Below are 25977 nucleotides of genomic sequence, written 5' to 3'. Positions count from 1 at the left end.
AAGTGAACAGCTAGTGTCTGTCTTGTTCGCCTGCGTGTGTCTCCCAGGTGACACATCGCATCTCGTCACAACGGTGACTCACATTCGCTCAGAGTGGTCCAAGGTTTGAGGAGCGGGAACGCGAGGAGAAGCACATGGCTACAAACCCAGCAACTTGCAGTTACTGTGTCTGCGCATGAATGCACTAACATGCTCGAACACACCCAAAGGTGTTTGCTCACTCTCAGGGGCACCAAACCAGGGAGCGATACTAAATGATTTAAGGAGACAGAGCTGGACAGCAGCCCTGGAACATACCGCACATTATACTGTTGTTTTGTCACTCTTAGAGCTACTTTCAAATGGCGCTTAACTTCTGTGCATGTGCAGAAACCCTGTTTTTGGCCTGCCACATCACATTTCGCCCAACCGGCTGTGTGAAGTCTTTTGGAAAGACTGTGGTACGTTAATCCAGCGCAGGTGCACTCATGATTAACTGACTGGGTATTATAAGAGGAAGCGGAACAACCAAGTAAAGAAAGGTCACACCGCTGTTGGGAACAAGGCTCCGGTCTCCGGTGCTCCACTTGTGCTTTTCCGGAGTCTCAGTTTTGTTCTGGTGTGAGCTGGATGCCCTGCAGGCTGCCTTAAATGGGTCGGCACGAGCCTTCAGAGCCTGAATCATCCTCGAGACCTGCAGCAGTAAGTAACTCACATAGAAGCTGATTATTTTATTGTATGAGGATAATGTATTTAATTTGGTGTTTGCATTCATTTTAACCTGCTCTGCTCACCTTAGAAATCAGCCAAGCATAAGGTAGAGGAGCTGTTTTGTTTAATCTCATTACGAATTTGTCTGTATAACTGGCTGCTAAAAGATTTAATCTTTCCTTTGTTTCCATTACTTATGATATGGATCCATGTAGACATCTTAAAGGTTAGTAATATGCTTAAACTCCTATATAAAATTGTAGCCATGGATATTATACATCCGTAGGCCTTTTTTTCTTGTGTGGGACCATAATTCAAAAGCATTTGTGCAGCTCCGAGCAACAGACACACTCTTCATCATACAGGTTCAGAGAAATGCTTCAACACCGAGAATGAGAAGGGAGAGAAAAATATATGGTTCAGCGTCTCCCCCCACCCCCCAATCCACCCACCTCACAAGAACAGCACAGTAATCAATTCCGTTTAGTACAAATCCAATGCACTTAAACTTCCAGCACGAATAACCAGAGGCTGCAGAGCAGAGGTACATTTATCGATAAAGCAATTAATTCAAACCGCTCCTCCTTTTTCTCCTCCTCCTCTGGCTGCTGCCTCCCCCATGCTTGGAAAGGGGGCTTTCAGGTACCTGTTACTCAAAAAAAAAAATGTAATATAGTATTTAATTAAAAGGTTAATGTAAAAGCAGCAGCGTGTGATAACGTGTCATTTCGAGGGTTTTTTTTTACATTTAAGGACATAAAGTTGGGCTAAGTTATAAGATATGGTGAAAAAAAGTCAAATACAATGACGAGATGTTACGATAGAATTAATTTTAATAGGCACTTAAACTTTACTTGACGTCTATTGGGTTAAAAAAATAAAAGCCTACCACTAAGGGCTTCTTTGTAACTGTAACGTCGCTGCTCGTTACTTTATTTGCGTCGTGACTGCTTTAAAGACTTGTAACGTCATTTACGGCAGCACACTGCTGACTTCGCGGTCCACTGCAATCTTAATAGAGACTGAGGGAGCACCAGTCCGTCCACTGGAGTGGAGGGAGACAGTGGAAAAAGAGCATCCAGCAGAGCTTCTCTCTTCTGTCACCGCCGTCAAGTCAGACGTTAAAAGCTGGGGCACCACCGGAATTGAAGTTCTCACTTTCAACATAAAAGCGCAACTTCACGGAACGAAGGCTAGGTGAGTACGGAGCTGAAGACTGTGCATATTTCTTTGCTTAACAAACATATGATATGGGACATAATTATAACGTTTAATTTAACGTTTTCTAAACTTCTTGGTAGACCCTTGAAAAGCGACATAATCAAAGACTGTTGCTTTATTTTGAAAATATCCACCGGTAGCCGCGCTCTTATTTTGTCCGGCTTCGCGCTCCCTGTGCCTCTCAGAGCTCGGTCGGCTCGCAGAGACAGCAGGATGCCAAGGGGAGCACTCCGGCACACGGCGTCCGTTTTACCGTCTCCCGACGTCGTCTCTCAGTCACGGCAACTCTGATGGGCGTTTTTATCTCGCCTTTACCGCCCTCGACGCTTGGATATTTTCGGAAGCCACGAAATGAAGCGAATGAATGTGAGCAACAAGAAGTATCCTGTTGTTGTGCCTGTCTCCAGCATCACTAGTAGTCAAGTACTCTCTGTGGATGCGGTGCCTCTAAGTGATTGTAGTTGTCTGATTCTTAAGAGGATTTGATGTAGTGATCAGTAGTGGACTACCCAACTTTTTTTCCCCTCCCGCCTTTTTGTTGTCTATTTTTTTCTTTTTGAGGTTTTCCGTCTTTGAAACAAAGATTTCAGGATAGACCAACTCCGGAAAACCAGCGACTTCACATCTGCGCCCGGCGGAATAACCATTGTTAGCGGTTATTCGCCTTTCACAAGCATCTTCTCTGGGGTGGGAACACGACTGATGCTTGCCTTGTTCGTCCATACGAGTTTTGTATCGTCTCGTTCTTGTTTGTCTGTTTGTCCCACAGTGGCATGAAAATTCATGAATGCGTCCAAGGACATGTATACAAATTACGCATGCACCATGACGGTAGTAGTCTGTGCGTAATATCCTATTATTATACCCCTACTACATGAATGCAATAACAAACACATTCAGTCTCATACCTGTGTTTGGAGAAGATTTGACAGATCCATCCTAACTTGATTGTGTGTGTGTGTGTGTGTGTGTGTGTGTGTGTGTGTGTGTGTGTGTGTAGCATGGACGTTATGACTATGGCAAGGTAGACTACTAGATCATGTTTTATAAATAGATTTTAGTGTATTTTAAGTAAGCAAAACCACCTTAGGACTAATTAGGGTTCATGCCATACCAGTGCCTGTAAAGGTGGTCAAACTTAGTAGCAAATTATAATGATAAAATAATAGCAAACAACTAGTAGACACAGCGCCATGCCTTTGCCATAATTAACGCTCCCTGCATGTGTGCGTGTGTGTGTGTGTGGATGGATCAGGTGAATCTGCGCGCAAACATGCATGTCTTTTCCATGTGCTTGCCTGTGGGTTCCTGGCTGTGCTAACATGCCCTCCTCCCTCCCTCCCTCCTTTCTGTGTGTGTGTACAGCCACGCTGGAAGTCGCCTCCTATGTGGCCGTCGGGAGTGGGGAGCAGGCAGCCCTGCCCGCGGGAGTCTGCGCTGCGCAGGGCGGCCATCAGCGGCAACATCAACGCCCTGCCGCCGCACCATGTCCCCACCGGCCGCAGCGTCCGGGTCTTCATCTGTGCCAACCCCGACGGTAAGAGTGTCAGCGTGACACCCCCCCCCCCCCCCCCCCTCTTCCTACCCACCACCCCTACCTCTTCCTCCTCTACGTCTCCCTCTTTTGAAGCCCGTGCACCCTCACAGTGACACAATACTCTCGGGTATTTCACCATATTCTTCACGTCTGGAGCTGTACTCTGGCTTAAAAAGAATTTCTGGGTGAAATCAGCCACGCTCATTTCAAGACTGCGTCTCAAAAGTGCAGCAAGAGGCTCGTGCAGCTCCGCCGCTTTGAAGCTCGCGGTCCTGTGATCCACTATTGATTCAGGTCTCCTTTGGAAAGACAGGTCAGGACTCTCAGATTGAGCCACAAGCTGCGACATTTAAAGCCCGGCTTACTTTAGCGGCTGGCGACGTCTTGGATGGGGTTACATTAGGCCATGTGACAACTTTGACTCAAGTGAAATTGTGTATGTCACTGATGCAATATAGAGCAGACTGCTTTCAACCTAGCAGAGTGCAAGACAGTCGGGTCGTGAGGGAGGCACCCAGTTGCAGCTCTGTATTTGAATATGCCCTTTGGGTACGGGGGTAAAAATAGGCTCGGTAAAACTGGAGTAAACAAGGCAAGGGAAGTAGAGTAGGCTACGAGAGAAAGGGATGGAGGGAGAGTGGAGGAGGAGGAGAGAAGCAGGGCATGCCAAGGATTTAAAAAGAGAGTTTGCCTTTGTCGATACGTCACTGTCATTTGCATTCCCTCACTGAGCAAAATTGCTCTGGAGCCCAGAAAAACCTGAATGAGCTGACCCTGGATTATTGCACTGTAATGGCCTCTCGGTCGCCGCTGAAAAGTCTGGCATTGTTGAGCCACCTGTAGCTGAGTCAGACGTTTAAACCGTCCCGCCTCAGCACAAATTTAACGCTCCAGTCTACACGTGGATTGAAAATAAGGATGAGGGAGCCGTTCCGAGGAGTTCTTTTCACACCGATCGCACTAATGGAAAGACACGCATCTCAGCCTGAGGCATGAAGACAGCTAATTATGAGTTGCTGTTTTCACATGCCTGGTATCCAGCTTCTTATACTAGTAATGAAGCCATAGAGGTGCAGAGGCACAGCCGATTCTCCCTCAGCCTCACCTCGGTCAAATAAAACAGCAGTTCTGTGCGTTTCTTTTGGTTTCTTTGGTCAGAGGTCAGGCAATTAGCCACATTATCACTTACATAACACGCTCGTACTGTTCTCAGGTACTTTCTCATACTTTCAAACTTTCTTGTTTATGTCTGCAGGCGCTGCATGCAAGGAAAGCATAAAACAAAGGCTGTTGTTAGTGGATGTGACCCAGGTCAGCCCACAGCCTGACTGCAGAGCTTCCTTCTGCATGTTCACTAGAGGGGGCTATCCATGCATTTATTTACTGCACTTCACACGACTGTACGTGCATTCAGACAGCTGTTGTGCATTATTGCACGTCGACATCACACTTTTATGTCATTTTTCTGCAACTCATCATGTAGTGAAAAAGCAAGTCGGGCTTGAGGCTGGAAACTCAGACAAAGGTCAACTTTGCAGCCTTTTGTCTGAGCTGCATTTAGAAATGGGAAGATGAGCTCTGCTTCCACATGCAGGAGCTGATGGTCAGGTGGACTCACTCAATCTTTCCCTTGGTAACAGTTAGCGAAATATATGCTGCACATAACGCAATAGATTTACTATTTGTAATGTCAGACACTAGAAAGGGGAACAGCGCTGTTGGAAGTGATCACCTCGCCGTCGTAAAAGTGTAACTGCTTGGTTTTATTGCGCCTGATGATCTGGGAATCTCTGCTTTGACTTATATATACACAGACACACACATATAGTTTCTTGCAAACGTGTGTTACGGTGTAGGCTCTGCTGAATACAATGACCCTGATGCACCTTAATCAGAAAGCCACAGATGACCACAGAGCATGGTCTCCGCTGCGTTCGCCCTCGCAGACCTCTGCTGTGTTTGTTTACATCGCCTAAAAAGGGGCACGACACTCAATTTGAGCAGTAATTTAGAAAAAGAGCGCGAGATCACTGCAGAAAGTTTACTCGCCAGTGCGGTGGTACAGACTCTATAGAGGTATTCGCGTCCTTGCCACAGTGTACAGCAAAGAAATCCCTCCTCCCTGGATTTTAATGAATCTTGGCTCAGGTGGATCTGTGTGTGTGGGTAGAGCCGATCAATTAAAACCCCCACTATCTGTTCTTGCCAGTAGTCAGACGGTGGCAACAAACCAAAGAGAAATCTTAATGTGATCCATTACGCAGCCCGTCTCACCGGCCCATCTTTGTGTGTCTCGATTCATATGAACATGTCAATACAACTCCATTACCTTGCTCTAGTCACCCCAGGGGCTCTGTTACTGCGTATGCACTGTAGAGAGGTATTTGTATGCAAGCTATCACATCACTTAAGCTGTTTAAAGTTGATAAAAGGCACCGGGCCTTTAGGGATACGATGCATGAAATCACCTAACCCTCCAACGCGCCGCCATCAAGGCTATAGCATGTCACCACAGAGACCACTAATTATATTACATTTCACCTTGCAATTATTCCCAGTGTTCCAGCTGGCTCTATTTCACTTTCTTTTCAGCTTGTTTTGTGGCTTCTGAGCACAGATTTCCTTTAAAAAAAACTCTCCCTAATTATCCACTTTTTTGGGATTGAGTCTGGTGAAAGAAAACAAAGAGAGAGAGTGGGAGGGATCGGCAGGGAGGACCTGCAGGGAGATGGCAGGTGGAGAGGGTGGCTTTTGTTCAGTGAACTGCTCCTCCCGGGCCCGGCCGGAGTTTCGGGACGAGCCCAACCCCATTACGGGGCGAGCTTATGACACGTGCCGCCGCCGAGGCGGTTTTTACCCTCTTGTGGCGTCTGCTTTCCTCCTGAGGGTAGAGAGGAAGCTCACACTGACTAGTTTGGCAGCAGCTTTCAGTGACCTCTTCTCCAAATTTTCCAGAGTGCTGCGGAGCAGTTCGGCACCCTCCCTCCGGGAGCGTTGTTCTGACAAATTCTGCAGCTGCCCTGTCATGCCCGTCTAACTCCCTGGGTGTTGGAGCCATTTCATGGAACATACTGTAAAATATTTTGTCAGGAGTGATGGCGATGAAAGGAAGCAGCGTGCTCCTGTAATTCCTGGAAAACAGATGCGACTTGTAATCGGTTTATATTAAATAAGCGAATCTTTGTGTTTGTGTGTGAATGTGCACATAAACTGCACTTCAGAGACAGAGACGGGGCGCTTTTCAATCTCATATTGAAACTAGCTCGCGCCAGTAAATGGTTTCTTGTGCGTCTTGAGAGATATTTTAAATTTGCTAATGGTTTCTGAGTCAGATTGACCTTCAGTTATTCAAACTTACTGATGGACTAAGAAGAGAAAGGCAACTTTCCAAACTGATCAAAGTAAAAGGAAGAAGGGAAAGAAGACACTTTAAAAGACGGGGAAAATTTTTTTTACAGTAATTTACCGTTATTTGTGAATACAGTTGAAAACCGTAAATGCTGGTGCCTTGTTACACTTTTCTTTTTTTTTCTTTTTTTTGATTGAAGGCCGACTCGACTCGCAAAATCAGGATGGATCACGTCCCGCTACCTCATTAACCTCACAGTTAACTTAGTGAAGCAGGCCTTAAATACTGCTGCGACCTGAATGAGGGCGCTGATCAGATTTTGGACAGTTCCATTCTGCCGTGTGTAAAGACTCAGTTCTGTAACATTTGAATTCAAGGCATCGAATACATCGTGAAAAAAAAATCTAAATTTTTCAATTTCGAATTTTATGATTTTGCAAAAAAATTCCTCCTCAAAACACGTGCAGGGCCAAAAAACGGAGTCGACGTCAAGTGATGACGAGCAGGTCCTGATGTTTCTAAGCAAGAAAAGGAAAAAACTGAGATTCTGGGTTCATCCAGTTATCAGGAGAAGGCAGCAGCAGGGAGAATTTCATGGTTTGATCCAGGAGTTGAAGCTGTATCACGGCCGCTTTTGTACATATTTCAGGATGTCAGCGGAGCTGTTTGAGCTCTTATTGGCAGAATGGAGGCAGAGAAATAATTTGGGCTACAGCCCACTTATTACCAAACGCAGCGCTCTGATTGGTCAGAGCTGTTTACTCGCATATGAAAAATCTGAAAAATCGAGCTTGATCCTACAAAATAAAGGCGGCAAATTCATCCTGCAATATTATGCGGTCGATGTCAACGCCTGCGTCTGAGCTGAGTCCAAAAAATATTTTTAACAAACAAAACATTGGGACAGATTTTAGTCCAGAGCGTAAAGGCCTTTACACTACACAGCTCTTAATTTTAAACTTTGAATTCGGGTGTTTTCGGTCCCTTTGCTGCAGCTGTATAAAATCCAGCTCCTAGCCAAGCACTGTGCCTTTACAAACATTTAGGAAAGAGCGGGTCGTCCTAAACAGCTCACTGAGTTCAAGTGTTGTGCTGTAATTAAATCACCATCAGGAGCCACCAGGAGCCTCATGGCACAGGTTTACATGGCCGAGCACCTCCCTTTGGTGTAAAGTGTAGGTAACACAGTATTTTTTGTCTATATAGTGTGCTTGGTTTCCAGGTTTATGTGGCTGACAACAGTGTTAAAGTTCAGCAACATGACAGACAATCCTGAAATGATTAATCACCTGCAGCCAGCGTTCATCCTCAGGATAGCTGTCACAGTAGCATCGATGCATGCAAAGGGGGCTGGAGTCACATACATAAACTACAAAGCAGAAATGGAGAAAAGCCTGCAGCTTCAACACTTATTTAGCATCTACATTACTTTAAGTTCATTTACAGTAATTTAAAGTATCCTTTATGGGATATTTTAATTGGTCAGTCTAAATGTACAGCAGGCGTGAATATGAGCGTCTGTCTCTTTGTTAGTCCTGTAACAGATTGGCGACCTGTCCAGGGTGTACCCCCCTCCCACGCCCCAACCACCGTGACTCTGAGTTGGATAACGAAATGGATATTATTAAAGAAAGAACACTAAAACAGCAAGATAATGACAGCCAAACAGGTGGCAGCATTACACTGTAAGGTAAAGTTAGGGGATCGTTTCCATAGTTACGTTGTCCTATCATCCCGTGTTAGATTGCCAATAACTGATACACTGGGGCAGGTCTGGGGAGGGTTTAATTGGCACTGCGCACCCACCATAAGGCAGACTCTCCGCGCAGCAGGAGCAAGAGGAGGTGCACACCTGGGAGTTTAATTTGTTCCATGATGATGAGCCTCAGTCTCAGACACGGTTGAACAATTTAGTGTGCCAAAATTAGTAATGATCAATGGCGGGTTATCATATAGACATAATATTTGCCTTTTTGCTCCTTTATACTTGTTTTTTTTCTGTAAGCCTGTAGTTCTGCTGACTTGTTCGGTCTGTTTTTATATGTGAAAATCGGTAAAATCAATCCACCAGGAGTGGAGCCTGCAGCTTAAGATGACTCAACACGGAGATGCTTGACCCCTCTCTCCTTTACGCCTTTACTCCTCAGACACAGCCGAGTCTTTCACCAACAAATACAAACACCTGGTAGAAAAACAGTTGATGAGAGGAGATACACCAGCGTCTCCGCACACGCACACGGTTACATTAAGTTCTAACTGAAAGTCAAATAAAGAGATGGAGACATTCTTTCTATGATTTCTCTGGTTTTATTTGGAGTTATATGCAGAGACGCTGACATGAGGTAGATTGCTTTTAATATGACTCTTATAATTATTTTAATATAGCTTTAATGGAACTGATAGAAAAACATCACCTTGTTTGGGAAGCTGCTGGCGATCCCGTGACCATCGTCAGTCCATGAGGTCATAGTCCATCTGCACATACAAAGCTTACATTCTGCATAGAATAGCAAACCTAGTTGTTGGTCTTCCTCTATAGTTCCTTCAAGCACTCAGTAAATATACTGCAGTTGTCTTCAGAAAGGTCACACTGCATGCAAGTTGCCTAAAACGGATACTTTCAGGATTCAAATGAATGCTAAGATTAGAAAATGTTGGAATAAAGTAGATGTAAACACTGTAAGCCGGAACATAAATGAGTCTGAATAAACAGTACTTTAAAAATCAAAAGCAAATGTAAACGAGCCCAATAGGCGTCTGATTGCACATTATATAAAAGGAGCGTCGACATCCTCCACATCTGCTGATGTTACAAAACAAGCAAAAACATTCAGGAAGTCATCTCCACCTACTAACATGTGGAGCGCCACAATAACTCAGGAAACCTTACCCCGTCCGCCATGGATAAAATGCATAATAATGCAACCTGGCTCTATTTTTAGAGGGTCACAGAGGGTTTCCGCCTGATATTACTGTGACTAAAATGTTTGGAGCATTTGTTGTGCTTCATTTTCGTTGTCTAAATTGGTAATTTTTCAGATGAGATGGAAACAGGTGCACTAACATTAGAAACATCTGACTCATTGGTATAAAATGTGTTTATTTGCTCTTTAATTCACATGCGAATGTAACTCTGGGCCGGCTGATCTGACAGCTTTTCAGTCTTTCGGCTGAATTTCTGGGTATTTTTCAGGCCTGGGGCTTAAGGGGTTAACCAGAGAGCTGCGTGAGTCTCAGCGAGGAGGCAAGATACTAGTCTGAAACTTCCATGAATTACAAGGTAGCATGCCGTGTCCATGGTTACTGCCATCTTCTACACCGAGGAGAGCCTGTGAGATGTTGAAATTCTCCGCTCATTGCAGCTCGCTGCAACATAGCTGTGAAAGGTTGTGCATTTAAGGCACGAATGCGAACATGTCAAGCCCTAACTGCCCCACACGAGTGGCTTTTGAGTGAACAGCTGCAAGCACAGATGTTACAAAACGAACATTTTCATGTTGGGTAGACCGGTTGTGCGTGCGGCCACTGTTGTGGATATTAAATCAAATGCAAATTAAGTTGCTGGCAGAGAGACCGTGGGGAGTCCTCCAGTCACGGTTACATCCAACACCGAGGTACCATCCATTACTGTACATTGCTGTTTTCCCTGGATGTGCGTCATCAAGCGCGGGTGGAGGGGCCGCGGTAACCTCTGGCGGATTTCCTACATCCTGATTCGGTGGAATTCACGTAACATACGGGGTCTCCTTGTGCTCAGGGAATGCAGGAACATCTGGCCTTTATGGATGGCCGATTTACACAGCCACAATTTGCCTTCAGTATCTTCCAGGTCACTCGGTATTGATTTGCTCACTGACTATGCGTTTACTTTTCCGCAGTTGACACTTGTGTGGTACAGTGAACAGCCTGAGAAGGAAATGCTTTCATTTTTTAGCCCGATGCATCACCATCCAGTCGAAGTCTAAGTCTAAACCCTAAACTGTAGTTTGTTGTCTGTGTTCGTTTCATTACGTCCAAATAGACACAACGCACAGTATCATCCTAGAAAACATCTGTGCTTCAGTTTTTATCCGTCTCCAACGTTTGGTCGTTATTCACAACATACAGTCAAACTGTCCAACTAAAAACGTCATAAATTGACTTTTCAGAAGCTCATGATGTCATCAGAGAACAGATACTGATCAGCCCAATCAGTGACCTTTTAAATTGACCAGTTATCTTTAAGGGCGTTTTTGAATTGCTTTGTGAAAACGTAAATTCCATAAAATTCTAAGGTTTTACATATTAGAAGATAATAAAAAAAACACCAGATCCATCCATTTTCTTCCGCTTAACCACTCGGGGTCACGGGGGTGCTGGGTACGCCCTGGTTAGGTCACCATTCTGTTTCGTGCCATGTCATTATTTATTTACATTATAAGATTCAGTAACTTGTAAAACCACCTTTAGCAGCAATAATTTGAATTAAGAGTTCTGTATGACTTTTATCAGTCTCTTTCACCATTGCAGAGGAATTCTAGCTCACTCTTCTTTACTGTGTTCTTCAGACCATTGAAGTTTGTGGTTAAGCATTTCAGTCGCCTTGAGGACTTTGATTGGAGCATGGCAGCACCTTGCAACTGTGCTTTGGGTCATTTTTCTGTTGTATGACCCAGTTTTGGACAAACTTTACCTGCCGCACAGATGGCAGAAGACTGGAGTACTTTGGTAATCAGACGAATTCATGGTCGACTCAAAGCCTGTGGAGGTAAAACGAGCCCAAATCATGACCCCTCCACCACCGTGCTCCACAGTTGGTACGAGGTCTTTGTGCTGATATGCTGTACCTTGTTTTCACCAAACCCTGTGCATTAGGGTCAAACATTTCCACTGTGGTCTCATCTGTCTAAAGGACATTGTTCCACAAGTCTTGAGCTTTGTTGAGATGCAACTTTGCAAAGCTAAGCCGTGCTGCCATGCTCTTTTTAGAGAGAAGAGGCTTTCACCTGGCAGCATCTCCAAACAAAGGATACTTATTATCACTACTTTTTAAAAACTAGTGTAGTTTAAAATATATACAAATGGAGCTGGAAATGAGCATATTAGATCAGCCTGCAGAACCAAATATGACAAAAAAGGACTGTAATTGTCTGGACTGTGTCTGTCAGACTTTCTTGCTCTGCTCCAGTGCAGTGGAGGTGAATGGAAGCACTGATGCATTGTAGATCCTCCAGAGCAGCAGCCAGTCTGAGTTTCTCCTGAATATATTAAATTCCACTGACCTCTGTGGTATCCGGCAGAAATCTGAGCGACAGATTAAACCTGGCCCTTAAACCCTTAAATCACATCAGAAACGCACACACACACACACACATACACCGTCACGACAGTGAGGATGACCGCTCTGTCCCGTCACTCTACTGTTTGCTGAGACACCCGTCTTGTGGACAACGCTCTCTCTCTTTTAATCAAAGATCCCCAAAGCAGTTGTGTATACCGAGTGCCTCTGGAGTGAAGCTTGATGAGAGCAGAGTGATTGCTTTGTCAGAGCCTTGTTGATGAGACTCAAAGAGGGCAGCTGTAGAGCGACCGCCATCTGGAGGAATCAATGACCAGCAGAAACAATGTCAAGTATAACCAACTATAGAGGGAAGCGTGGAGATTTTAATACCGAGCGTTGCAGCTTTCCAAAGTGTGGCTTTTGTATCATTTTTCAATCAAGCCAGTTAGGCGTTTGACGGTTGTTTGGACAAAACAAGCAATTTGACGCCATCATCTTGGACTTCTGATGGATATTCCTGTCATTTTCTATTTTTTTAAAATGCTTAAAATAAGTCAGGATGAAAGAAATGAAAAAAAAGGAGCAGGGAAAGCGTCGGGGACATTTGGCTGCTTTTCTCTGTTCAACTGACTGCCCATTCGTTACCCAAAAGGACAAGGGAGAGGGAGGAGGAGAGGGGAGAAAGGGAAGCTAGAAAGGAAAATAAAGCAAGTTGACAGGACATATGTGAAAGGAAAGATAGATTGGTCGGTGCTATTGAAATGAGCAGATTGGAAAATTGTAGGGAGGGACACACACAAACACACACGGAGCGAGAACGCGGGCGAGTGAAGGATCTAGTCTTTGTCCCTTTGCATGTGGGAGCGCAGACACACACATACATCAGGCTGCCATAACTCATCATCGTCCCACAAAAAAATAAATAAAAAGAAAGAAAGAGGGAGAGAGGAGGAGGGGGAGAGGGAGGCATCTCACTGTTATCAGCACAAAAACAAACAACAACACAGTTTAGTCTGTCAGGTCACATCGAGACAGAGTCGAGCGAGATGCAGATTTGGATTGGACTTCCGTGTCGTCCCGAGCACACCAACAGGCCAAAATCCACAAATTCAGCTGTTTTCCCTCTGCTGTGCCCCCCACCCCCCCCAATCCGTGTCACTGTAAACTATTACATGTTTATTGTAGTCTAACGTATCGCTGATGGAATGAGATGAGCGCTCCTTTGATGCAGCAACTGCCATTTATTTAATTTGCATACGATTACAGCCGTTCGGTTTTTCGAGCTGACATTTTGCTGGGTTAGCTGTGGGCAGATACATGTACGGTCACGGCCCGAAGCCTTACTAAAGATAGATGAGAGATAGATACGTCAGACTAAATTTGTGGGCTCCTCTACTCATGCCGCATATGACACAGTGAGCAGCTGAAGGGCTGTTTACCCGCCGTGTGTGCGCGCGTGCCTGCATATGCGCGCGTGTTCGAGCCGGCTACTCGGTCACACAGGGCCTCTCTGTTGGGCATATTCTGTTTTTAACTATCCGTCCACACCCTTCAGATAAAGAGAGGGAGAAAGAGGCCGGGCCTGTCCAAATGAATTACAGTAACCATTTGGTAGATAGTGAAAAAGAGGGGAGTGGAGGAAAGAAAGTGGGACACAAAAACAAGCCGTTGGGCACTCGCTCTGTGACACTGACTGTCCAATATGATCACTGCCTGTGTAATTCTGGATAATCCCACGTTCTTCAAGAGTGTGAACACTGCTGGCTCGTCTAGCTAATCATCTTTTTATAGGTGTAAAAACAAAAAAAAAAAGGTGGGGTACACATTTGAGAGTTGCATACACATTGACACACTGGCTGAATTTGACCTGACAGGTGAAACTATCAGTCCCAGTGTTAGGTTTATGCCACAGCTGCCTGAAATTAACAGTATTGGAAATAACTGAAATCATCTGTTGTTTCTGTAATGATTAATCCAGCAGTATGCACAAGCTCTGTAAATTCAATGATGTCTTTAATGCTAAAATGCAACCCTTCTTATCAATTTAAAATCTGCTTTACAAAGAAGCAGAAAAAGTAGTAAAACACGTTATTACTTTTTGATCAAGATGTCAAAACACAGCTATTTACTCGTGTTCTTGAACAGGAAAATTGGTTTCGGTGGTTGAATGTTGTGCTTGATTAATTTCTGACTTCTCAGAGAAGTCGAGTGTGCCGGCTCAAATTTGAGTGTAAGAACATGAATACGGCTTATTTGCTGAATAAATGTTTGTTTTTTTTGGGGGGGTTAGTTTATGAGAGATTATGACAGTTGATCTAATAAATTTGTTAAGGCCTGTATTTGGGTGTTGCATAGACTGTATATAAAAGGTGAATATAAGATCATGACATCATCCATTCATCCATTGGTTGGAGGGAATCTGGCTGATTTTAAGGATACGATGAACCCGTGTACGTTAGCTGCTTCTTGTTGACTAGGTGACCACGCCCCAGAAAAACCTCTTTCTGTTTCCTCTAAATGTGAACATAGTGGACAGCATGAACATCATGTTTGAAGACTTCAAACTCGTCAGGAAATGTTTACTCAGCTCAGACATCAAATGAAAACTTTTTTTTGTCACAGACTTATATTGACTGACTTGTTTTTGTAAGAGCAGTCGCCCCCTGCTGGCCATAGGAAAGAGTGGCAGTTTAACAGAGCATTCTCATTCCCGACGTGTAATGTGGCAACAATAAATTATTATTTTCACTTTTCTTTTTGCAGTCAGAAGCGCTGGTGTGGAGCTCATTAAATGGTTTAATGTGCACCTCTTAATATTTTATCCATTTTTTTATTTTTAGACACAGAGGCGGAGAGAAACGCGCTGAAGGAGCACGTCTATCCCAAACTACGAGACTTCTGCAGGGAGAACTATGGAATTGAATTCCAGGTAAATGGCTGCTTTCTCCTTTCTCTTTCTTTCTAACGTTGATTTATTCTTTTTACGTTTCACCTTCTAACAGCTGCAGAGACTTCCAGAGCATCAGTTTGCCAGTAGTGACTGTTAAGTGCTTTCATATTTACATCATAGCTTACACAGCTTTAAGGTGCCTGTAGGGAACCCCGGAGCTGCTAGCAGAGGCGCCCGTCCCTTTAAGCGGACAGAAGGCCAGCAGAGATAAGGTTTCCATCGGTGAAGGCTGGCACAAATCTAGCTATGGATAAGGCAGCATGACGCAAGGGCTTTCCCTTTGTTGTTGTCAGAGGACGGCTGCATTCTCCCTGCGGTGTCCACTGATCGAGATCATTTGCATTGCAAATTAGCATCAGTGTTCACAGAAAGATCCCTATCAGAGTTTTGTTTGCTTAACAAATCCAGGTGAGCCCTCAAGTCAGAGGGAGATGGCTGCCTCAGATTGTTCCTGGAAGGATATTTGTGGAGATTTGTTTCCGATGAGGGGGCTTATGACCCATGAATTGTTTTATAGAACGGTAATCAGCGGGGTTTCGGCAGCTAATTCTCATTTCACGCCAGGAATGTTTGGATCCAAACAGCTCCAAGCACATACCATCTGAAAGACTTGGTACATACATGTTTAGGTTATCTCCCCCTGTATGCACAAGAGTTGCCCAGACAGTTGGGTATTGTTCATATTTCAGTGATTGTGGTACTTCCAGATCCTCTTTTAATGTTCTCATTGTCAGAGGGGTTATGGAGGCAAACTACCATGTGGCGCCATAATGAATTATCATTTATTTTGTTTTAAATTTTATCATTTCTAATCATAAAACTTAAAATGACCACCCCAGAGAAATGGATATTAAATGTGGCCTACGATTAAAAACCCATAGTACATTAAGAATTCAGTGGCTCCATGGTGTAATGGTTAAAACATTCGCCTTGCAAGCGAAAGAGAAGGCACAATCCCAGCCTCAGGGGTTTGCAAGCTGGTGTACTCCTGGTGCCGGTCCCGAGCCTGGATAAATGGGATGGATGCGTCAGGGAGGGCATCTGGTGTAAAATCTGTGCCAAATCAAATATGTGGATCCATCCACTGTGGCGAACCCTTGGGAAATAAGGGAGCAGCAGAGTGGACCACAGTACATAAAGAATTCAGGGGCCCTGAACAAGTTTGCACATGAATTTTAACTAAAAGAAAGTAATATGAAGTAGAGAGGAACGCATACATGATTGAAATAGCTGAAATAGCAAGCTTAAAGCGGGATTAATGTTCAACATTGTTAGCTAGTAGCATGTAAGCTGTTGATAAGGATTTTGTCTAACAGTATGGAAAAAGTGAAAACATTAGCTAAATATTCTGACAGGTAAAATAACTAGCTAACAGTATGAACACAACATTGGGAACTATTTGTTAAAATGGCCAGTAATTAAAAATGTTAGCTACAAGTATCGATAAAAAAAACATTTAATTGTTAGCGAAATGTGCTAGTTGCATATTAGCTTGTTAGCTAAAACTGCTGGATGCATGTCAACTTAAAAAAAAAAGATTTTTAATATTTTTATGGTTTATTGTCCTTTTAAGTTGTTTATTTACTATGGACTTATTATATACATGTTAATATAATTCGGGATATAAAGGTTGTAGTGATGTATAGCATGTTGAAATGCTCTAAAAATGGCACTACAGCATTTACTTGATTTACACTACGTTTGTTCAACTTGATTTTATTTATTTGCAAAGACGGCATTTGACCATGTCACAGTTTGTAGTGAACCATAGACAAGCCTCACAGGTGCGATGCGTGACTGCTAAATTAGAAGCAAGCCTCTTCCAAACATGGAATGACGACTCCTTGCCTTTAAGAAATGTGCATGTTTTAAACATCAGCTGTTATTTAGCTCACAGTCTTCGGTGATTACTGAATTCATCAGAGCACTTTTTCTCCCAAATTTTGTGTTATATGTGCTCAACCACAGACAAATTCATTACACTGTTGTAGCAAAGTACACAGCACAGTATTGGGAGAAAAACCTACATTGAATATACATTATAATTAGCCCTACGGCGAGCTGAGTAACCTTACATGAATTAACACAAGTTTCCAGTATTACAAGCATCTCTGAGATGACTGTACGTGACGGAGAATTATGAGATAAAAGAAGCAAAGTCTTGCAGAGTCGTTTTGGCTCCGGTATCCGTGGCCACGTGCCTGTCTGGTGATTCAGCTCACTGTGATGCAGCATGAGCCGAAATGATTAAGCAGAAGGCCTGGGAGTTAATACTATGACTCACTTACGCTGCTCATCCTCCTCCTCCTCCTCCTCCTCCTCAACCAAACCCCCCACACCCCAACTTCACCCACACCCCAACTTCACCCACACCATGTGAGAACTGGCACCTTGGATAAAACTGGAGCCTGATCATGATTTTTACTAGTAGATACGATGTTGTGGCGAGGAAGTCTTTCACGTGTGAAACCATGCATGATTTCCACACACAGTATCTTGTAGGACGAAGACATTTTTTCCATTTCTCTTTTCTTTTGCTTTGATTTGTAATTTATGCATAATCCCGCCTCCCCTTTCACACACGCCTCGTTTCTCTGCTGGCGCACACTGACACACATGCACTATGCCAGGTTGGCGAAACCCAGGTCTCCCAGGTCCCTCAGCACTTGACTCAGTTTCTATCCAGAACCTGATGGAGGATGGAGAAGGATTTGAGGAGATGCAGCGAGGGGAGGGGGATAGGGCACGAAAATCCAGCCCAGGGGCCGAGGGCCGCGTCCTCATTCAGTCAACGCTCAGCAGCAGCGGGGGGATCAGGCGCCATGATCCCTTTTTAACCATTTTTATTATGTGTTTCCTGCTCTTTCTCTCTCTTTCATCTCCCATGTGTATGTGTGTGTGATCACTTTTTTACATAAATTGCCAGGGTTGTGGTCCATTTATGGTCATCACATTGGTTGCTGTGGGCGCCGATGTGACATCATCACGCAGCCGCGTCCATTTATACTCACTGTTGCAACATTTTGGTCCGTTTTCAAATCTTTCCCAGCACCATTGCAGATCTTCCACCAGGAGTTCGGTGCCATATGGGCATCGTATAAATGCCTGTACAGGTGGACTCGTTCACAGTCTTGCCTCAAGCTTGTCCATTTTAAAAAATAGCTACAGTAGCAAACAAGCAAGGTTACAAAAACTGAGAGATGCATGACCTGCCGGAGCAACAACAGAGCACGACTTGTGCTTGCAAGCAAAGAAACAAAGAAGTAGCAAAAACTGCAGTTCCTTCAATGGCCACTTGAGGCTGGCTATAAAAAAAGTCATCCCATAGACTCCCATAGATATTAAAATGCTCAAATTTAGAAGGGAAATAAACTCTTGTACAGTCTGGTACAAAAACTGTTTTCCATCCATCCATTCATCCATTTTCTTTCGCTTATCCGGGGCCGGGTCGCGGGGGCAGCAGCCCAAGCAGAGAAGCCCAGGCCTCCCTCTCCCCAGCCACCTCCTCCAGCTTATCCGGGGGAAGACCAAGGCGTTCCCAGGCCAGCTGAGAGATATAATCTCTCCAGCGTGTCCTGCGTCTGCCTCGGGGCCTCCTCCCGGTGGGACATGCCCAGAAAACCTCGCCCAGGAGGCGCCCAGGGGGCATCCTTGTCAGATGTCCGAACCCCCTGGTAGGGTCTCCCATGGCAAATTGGTCCTGGGTGAGGGACCAGACAAAGAGCGATTCAGAAGACCCCTATGAAAAGACCATCGAGGGAACAGTTCACCCTGCCCGGGATAGGGTTACCGGGGCCCCGCCGTGGAGCCAGGCCCGGGGTGGGTGCCCGAAGTCGAGCGTCTGGTGGCCGGGCCTTAGTCCATGGGGCCCGGCCGGGCACAGCCCAAAAAAGGGACATGGGCCCATCTTCCTGCAGGCCCACCAACCGCAGGAGGCACCGTAGGGGTTGGGTGCAATGTGAGTCGGGCGGCGGCCAGGAGCGGAGGTCCTGGCGAACCGATCCCCGGCTACCAAGACTGGCAAAAACTGTTTTGGTCTCTTAAATCCCTTTAGCTGACTTGGTCACTAAATATCTGCATCAGTCGAGTTATATAGCTGAAGTGAACCCTAGCAGTGCTCTAACAAATAATGTACTAAAATCTTATCCAAGTTAGTGCTTCAGTTTTGATAAATGAAGTTTTAGTGCTTAACGTCTCTGTTATTTTGACCAGTTAGCAGGTATGTGTGTGGCTAATTGGAAGGTCGGTCTGTCAACTGACTGCTGAAGTATCCTATGACAGGATATTGAACCCCAAGTTGCCCCATGCGTTCATCAGAGTGTGTGAATGTTAGCTTTAGTTTTTACAGTCTCTCACTGTGCACTAATTAGCCTATATGTGTCTGAGGCTACGTCCACACATACACGGGTATTTTTGAAAACGCAGATTTTTCTATGCGCTTGGGCCTTCCGTCCACATGTAAACGGCGTTTTGGGTCACGGAGATTTTTAAAGACTCCTTGCAGGGTGGAGATTTTCGAAAACTCAGTTTTTGCGTTTAGGTATGGACGAGGAAAATGGAGATTTACTCACGCAACGTGAAAGGTGTGTGCGGTTTTTTATGCTACACGCGATGTTATTGTTTACAGGGGTTAAATTTCTACAATGGCGGTTAATCTGTTAATCTGACTATCTGCAGTTTTTACACACTTACGCAGTTACTGTCCCTCCATTTAGAAAGACAGAGGCGTCAGAGTGAACTTCGGACGTGGCTTCGACATTAACAGACGCCGTCACAACCCAAATCCCGACGTCGGTTTTGAACAAAATTGACTTTTTTTGAAAATTTATGTATGCTGTATGCATTTTGTTCATTCCAAACTAAAATACTGTCTTTAGTTAATAACATTTGAAATGATGAAGGCACCTGAAAAGTAACACAAAATTATCTGTCTTTCCAGAAAAACAAACACTTTTCAGAAATACTTAAGGTTTTGTGAGGGTACAAAACCCTGTTTACTCTTTCCCTACCAGGCTTCTAGACTTCTGATTGGCCAACATTTCATTTTTCGCCTTTACATGTGGATGGAGAGATTTTTTCAAAACTGCACGTGTGGACGGGATTTTTAAAAAAAGCTAAAACGGAAAATCTCTGTTTACAAAAATACCCGTGTACATGTGGATGTAGCCTTAGCTTTGCATTCATGCAGTTTATAAATGCAGCTTTTTAACCAAACTAGCTGATAAATGAGTTTTCCACCATTTCATCCATATGAGGAAACTTTTCACTCCCAAACCAATGGATGACATCACGGTGCTACACCCATCCTTTATACTGTCCACGAGCAAAATAGATGGATTATAAATATATTGGTAGCTCTGACTTCTTGCATTTTAATAGAGTTCTTATGTCCCCTTGTTTAAGATTTTAGTGAGTTTTAGTGAAGCTGCTCATGCTTATATGTTATCTGCTGCTAACAAATATACTTCTATATACTTAGTACTCTAACATATTAAGAGAGTTGGTTTTAAAAGACGGGTCATTTGCAGCACTTGACGATAATAAGCTTTTCTGGTGAACAAACCGGCGTTGATGGCTACACTGCACACACTTTCCAGCTTATTAGACACATAATCAAAATTAATGCTGTGCAATCCAGGCCTGCCTCCATAAGGTTACGGTGTTCTGCTTTCGGATTGGTTCAGTGGGGCTCTGATGTTAGAGGCTACCGTTCTTGGTGCCGATGAATTACAAAATCTCCACAAAAGCCATTTTAAGAAAAAGGGAAAACTCCTCACTGTTATTGTTGGGGGTCATAAGCGAGAGTCCTCCTCGCTGTTATCGACCGGTTCCTCCTACCACATTGATTAGCCTATAGATTTGCTCCTTAGTCCAGTTTTTATTGTCAGTTTCTCATCTCGTGCTGCTCTAAAATACCCAGCCCCCTTACTTCCAACCCATCTTGCATTTGTTAGTCTCATAAATCATCTAACAATACAATCGCTTCCTCCCACAGACTGAAGTCAAACTGAATCTCGAGGCCAGTGGAAGCGGTTCTGTTAATAATGTGGTTGCCAAACTTACTGGCCGTCTCTCTCACACACAAACACACACACACAGAGACAGACACTCACTCAGTGCAATTCCAATAAAAGTTTTCTGGCCACAGCTGCGCAAATCTGCTCAGCGGCTGTCACTCTGACGGCTTTTACATCTCCCAACACAAGCGGCACGACGAGAGATGAGATGAGGGGTGAGACGAGATGAGGGGTGAGACGACGTTCGGCGATGATTAAAAAGCCTATTCATGCATCCTATTATGCTAAAAGGGGGGGTGGGACTGTCAATTTGGCTTCTTCGGAAAAGATGTAGTGCTCTCAAAATATGTCACACGCTTAAAAGTTTTTTTTAATCTGCTTTCATGCACGAGTTTGCGGGAAAACGCAGGTAAAATTGGACAGAAGCGATTTCCCGGGAGACATTTCATCACGTTCCTTCCGTGTCTTCCCACGGAAACTCTGGTAATAAAAAGCAATTCAAAAAGCCTATAAGTATAGCAGGACTTCTGGTTTATTTATCACTCTCCATCTGTTTACCTGGATGCCAATATTTCCAGATTTTGTGCCTTCACACGTGGGCAGCAGGCCGCCATCTCCGTTCACATCTCTTTAATCTCTAACGAAAACATGTCAGCATACCAACAAACAGCCCCCACAGGACCGATACCGACAACCGACAAAGATAATCAGAATCAAATATAAAACACAGCTCCAGTCACATAGAGAACTATTCACTCCGCAAACAGAGGACCCCTCATTACCTCCGCCACGACGGTTGTATTTTCGCTGCTGTCAGATGCTTCAGAGGAGCGTGTTTGTGTGAAATTTGATGGACAGAAAAATAAGTGAGGGTGGGCTGTAATCACAAAAGCACAGACCTTATTCTAATATTTGCGTGACGATGATTAAGACGTTGCATATTTACACGAATGACTAAATATAAGCTGCTCACATTTGCTTTCCAAATGCCATCCAGCAACACCTACGCTTAATCTCCTGCACTCCTAACCGTCGGAGGTTTGAGCTCACCTCAGCCTTCTTATACCCGGTGGCCAGCCTGACTAAGAGGCGCGAAAAATAAATAAATTAAAAGAGCGATGTTACCCAGATGATGTTCTTTGGGCAATGTTTCCTCGATTAGAGAAATGAATAGACTCAGAGCAACTGGTTCCCACAAGCGCAAGCGGTGTGTTTACACCATTAGAGTTGACTCGCCGAGTCTGTGCTGTCAGGTTTATGAGTGGTTAAAATGCAAAACAGCTTGTATGCCCCGGGATATACAGTCTCTGAAACACTTTAATTCATCTCAAACTGCTTATGTTTTGCATAACTGTTTCTTTGCCGTCTGTAGAAATTTCCACATTGATTGGGCCATGGGGCGTCTAAAAAAGACGAGAAATATGCATGAGAAGCATATTCTTTGTCATCACTCGTAGCATACGAGTTCCCAAGCCAGGTATCCTGACTCCACAATCAAAAGGATAAAGACTGAGGAATCCCACAGGCGAGATTAGCTGCAGGAATAATAATTTAATTTCAGATGTTTTGCTTTGTGGTTCAAGTTTGAACCTCCCAGAAGAGGCAAATGCACACTTTCAGACAAGTTTTAGAAGCTGAGGCACATCGGTGCATTCAGCTGGCCCACGATTGCTGCACCTCTGCAAGCAGCTTTGCAACCCAGCTCCTGGGTTTCATCCTGTTCCTCCTGCGTTTCATCCTGTCATATCCGTTGCTTCTCCTCTCCCCCCGCCTTCGGGCAGGGAGGCCGCTTCCGAATATAAATAGCTTTTCATGATAGGTGATCTGATGGAAATGTATTTAGTTTACAAGAAGCAGACTTATTCTCATTCAGAGCAGCGCGCGCAGGCCAGCTGGCATAAATGGATCCTTTGTTTACGACTCCACAGTACACCCACGTTGGTCAACAGGCCTTCTTTTGGGTTTTGCTTATTGGTTTGAGGAGCTTCCCAAGCTGCGCCCGCTCTCATTTAGCTCTCAAGCACTTCCATCTGTTGCGGACGCCATTAAGCAAACAAACCTCATCTCGCATTAGGAACGCTGGTCCCAGCGCAGAGTTCGACAGCCTCTTAATAAGAAGAAATGTGATTTTGTTTGAGGAAACCGGCATCCTCGGAGTGCACCGTGCAGAACCCTCTGCCATAAAATATACATCTTCCCCAGCCATTTTTGCTAAAAGCCCACTCCCTCTTCTGCTGCCGATCTTATTACCTCACGCTTTTGACAGCTCTTGGTGGCTGAGCTGCAACATCTGAAACACTGTGCCCAAATTACCCCGGTGTGTCAGTGCTTGACAGGTTTTCCTCAAAGTCATCTTCTCTCTGCCTTCATTATTGACAGCTTTAGCCTTTAGAGTCGAGAGTTTAACCTCTTATCATTGCTAAAATAAGAAAGTAACCACGGCATTAAGAGAGCTAGCATAAAAGTCAAAATCTCTGCTTAACCCCATCGCCCCTTAGGTGGCCACTTTGTGTTTAAATCACTGCGAGAAATGTATATTTGGGTATGCATTGGGTGCTAAACCTGAGCTTTCCAAAATGGGCCAGTATTCATCAAACATTCTTAGAGATTTACTACATATTCTTAATAAAACTGCCTGCAGCACAGAGCTTAACATATATTCATGTTAGAACTATATCTATTTTTACCCTTGTGTTTTTTTTAGCCCGAGAGTGCTTCTGTTGGTGGGGTTTTTTGATTACATGCCCTTTTTTCCTGCTCATCTTCGGGCATAATCCCAAAGTCTAATAGTCCGACATTCAATACATTAAAAAAGAGAAAAAAAAAGGCTTCTCCTGCTCTTGACCCGCCACGGGCAAATGCCTTCCAAGGGCATTAGAAAGCTGCTTAGCAGAAGCTGCTCCATCTCTTACGTAAGCAACGGCACCCCCACCACTCTAGTTTAGGGAAAGCGTGGGGAGAGGGAAAGCTATCAGAGAGAGGAACGGCAAAGACAAAGTTGGCATAAAAGAAAAAGCGAGAAGGAGGGCGAAAAGACACAAGGAAACTGTGAAACGGTTCCAGCCAAATCCAGTCCCACTGGAAGCTTTCTTCATCTAACCGAATAATCGTTAAAAGCCTTCTTAACTATTCCCCCGGCCAACAGCTTCCTGCTCTTAACTTCATTTACGTGCCCTTGCCTGTTTTGGATCAACATTCCCCGACTGTTTTTGTTGTTTCTCCCCATCCCTCTGTACTCCGGTGAAGCGCGGCAGGTGACAGGGCAAATTTAATCAGTATATCCTCCCCCACGCACATGCACGCAGTGAACAGATATGACTAATGTCTTCATTTAGCTTTTAATTACAGTGCATCCTCCCCAATCACCTGCTGAAACCCAGTAGAAACCTGTCGTAATCAGGGGCGCTCATCTCACTTCATTCCTCTTCCCTCCGGTCTTTGTCAACACGCGGACGATTGCCGTCCCCCACACACGGCCATGGGAAGTAGATTAGTGGCGCTGATACGCATTGACTGATGATGCCAAGTGATGAGTTTTACACAACAGGCCAACTCGACGGATGCTAATCATACGTGCGCTCTAAGGAGTGGGATAGGTTTTTTTCCCGTTTTTTTTCTTTCAACTTATAGTCTTCTGGTAGTTGAGGAAAAGGTAAAGGGTCTTTATCTAATCAAAGCCACAGTTATTTATTTTTATGCAAGTGGCGCCCAATTAATTTGTCTTTTTGTCATAAACTCTTTTTAAAAGATGGACTTGACATTCGTGGTTAGCGTTTTAAGGAATTGTATTGTGATGAAGAGGGGCGGGTCTCAATCGCAGTCTGGTGGTCTCTCATATAATGCAGGTTTAAGGTACTTCCTTGTTGGCTTCAGTTTTCCAACCCAAATTCTACATCCTTGTTTTATACCGAGTCGTTCGGTACTGGGCTGCGAGAGTTGAAGCTCGGGTGTTGTGTGTCTTATTTTGAAAGAAATATTTACGCGTTACCATAGCGACCAGAGAGCATTAAGGAGCAGAGAGGAGGATGTTACTTTCAATCTTGTTGGCACATTTCAGGAGGACGCTGCTAATAAAGTTACACAATTACACAGTGAATTCGCTTTTATTATTATATTTACAAAATACCACATTTTTTGTCTTGGTCGTATCATTTTATTTTGTTGTATTTATCCGCGACACCTTAAAGGCCGGTCCATGAAAATATTGTCTGACATTAAACCGGTCCATGGCGCAAAAAAGGTTGGGGACCGCTGTTTTATACCCTCTAGATCACCGATTGGTTGCATTGACTTGTGGGAGAGCTATATAAACCGTATGATTAATGGGCAGCCCTTACAAACCAAACAGACATTGCACAATCATAGGGGGAAACTTGCCAAACAGTAAAAGAGCTAACTTTTAAACCCCCTTTATTATGTCTGTTAATTTAAATAAGACCATCACTTACAAAATAGAGCGTTGGAGTTGAAACTAGCAATTGAGCCTATAAACTCATCTCAATAGTATTTACTGAGGTCATAGATGAGATGAAGGCAGGTCAGGCATTTATAGACTTCTTTGCAAACATTTCTCTTTTTAAGCAGAAGATGTGCCCCCTGCTGGCCATTAGATAGAAAGCATATTCAAGGCTACTAGCTTCAACATGGGAAGCGGTTTCCATCTTTCATGTACAGTCTGTTTATTTACCATCTAGCTAAAACAAAAAAAGAAGATATTCTCTGGTTCTAGCACCTTACACTTGAGTGGTTGGAGCAACTGGCTTGTTTTCCAATGATAATATTTGCCTGCCTGAGGCTGTGGAAGAAATAAATATGCTGTTGACAGCTGTCCCCTTTCACAGTAATACAGCTGCTCACAGGTGCACAACAATCAAGCAGATGAGCTGAGGCGTAGTTCCAGCCCTCCTGCTGCTCTTACCAATAATGGGAGAAGCGAATATCTCCCAGACTGTC

At 44.2% G+C, this 25977-nt stretch overlaps 1 protein-coding gene across 3 annotated transcripts in view; it reads left to right on the top strand.

Annotated features, from left to right (window-relative positions):
- Window positions 1-396: 396 nt before the first annotated feature.
- Window positions 397-25977, top strand: part of LOC116327705 (NACHT and WD repeat domain-containing protein 2) — a 62278-nt gene continuing 36697 nt past the window's right edge. The window contains exons 1-4 of one of the 3 annotated variants that reach the window (XM_039601684.1): window positions 397-681; window positions 1710-1887; window positions 3277-3448; window positions 14898-14986. In XM_039601684.1, the coding sequence (XP_039457618.1) occupies window positions 3298-3448; window positions 14898-14986 (240 nt within the window). In that variant the 5' untranslated portion in view covers window positions 397-681; window positions 1710-1887; window positions 3277-3297. Of the gene's footprint in view, window positions 682-1534; window positions 1888-2123; window positions 2278-3276; window positions 3449-14897; window positions 14987-25977 lie in introns of those variants that run through there. The other 2 variants (XM_039601679.1, XM_039601673.1) reach the window with 2 other exon arrangements.

Source organism: Oreochromis aureus, linkage group 3 (genome assembly GCF_013358895.1).
Source record: "Oreochromis aureus strain Israel breed Guangdong linkage group 3, ZZ_aureus, whole genome shotgun sequence".
NCBI classification, from domain to species: Eukaryota; Metazoa; Chordata; class Actinopteri; order Cichliformes; family Cichlidae; genus Oreochromis; species Oreochromis aureus.
The sequence above is the reverse complement of the archived record's forward strand: the minus strand, read 5'-3'. Positions and strand labels throughout refer to the sequence as shown.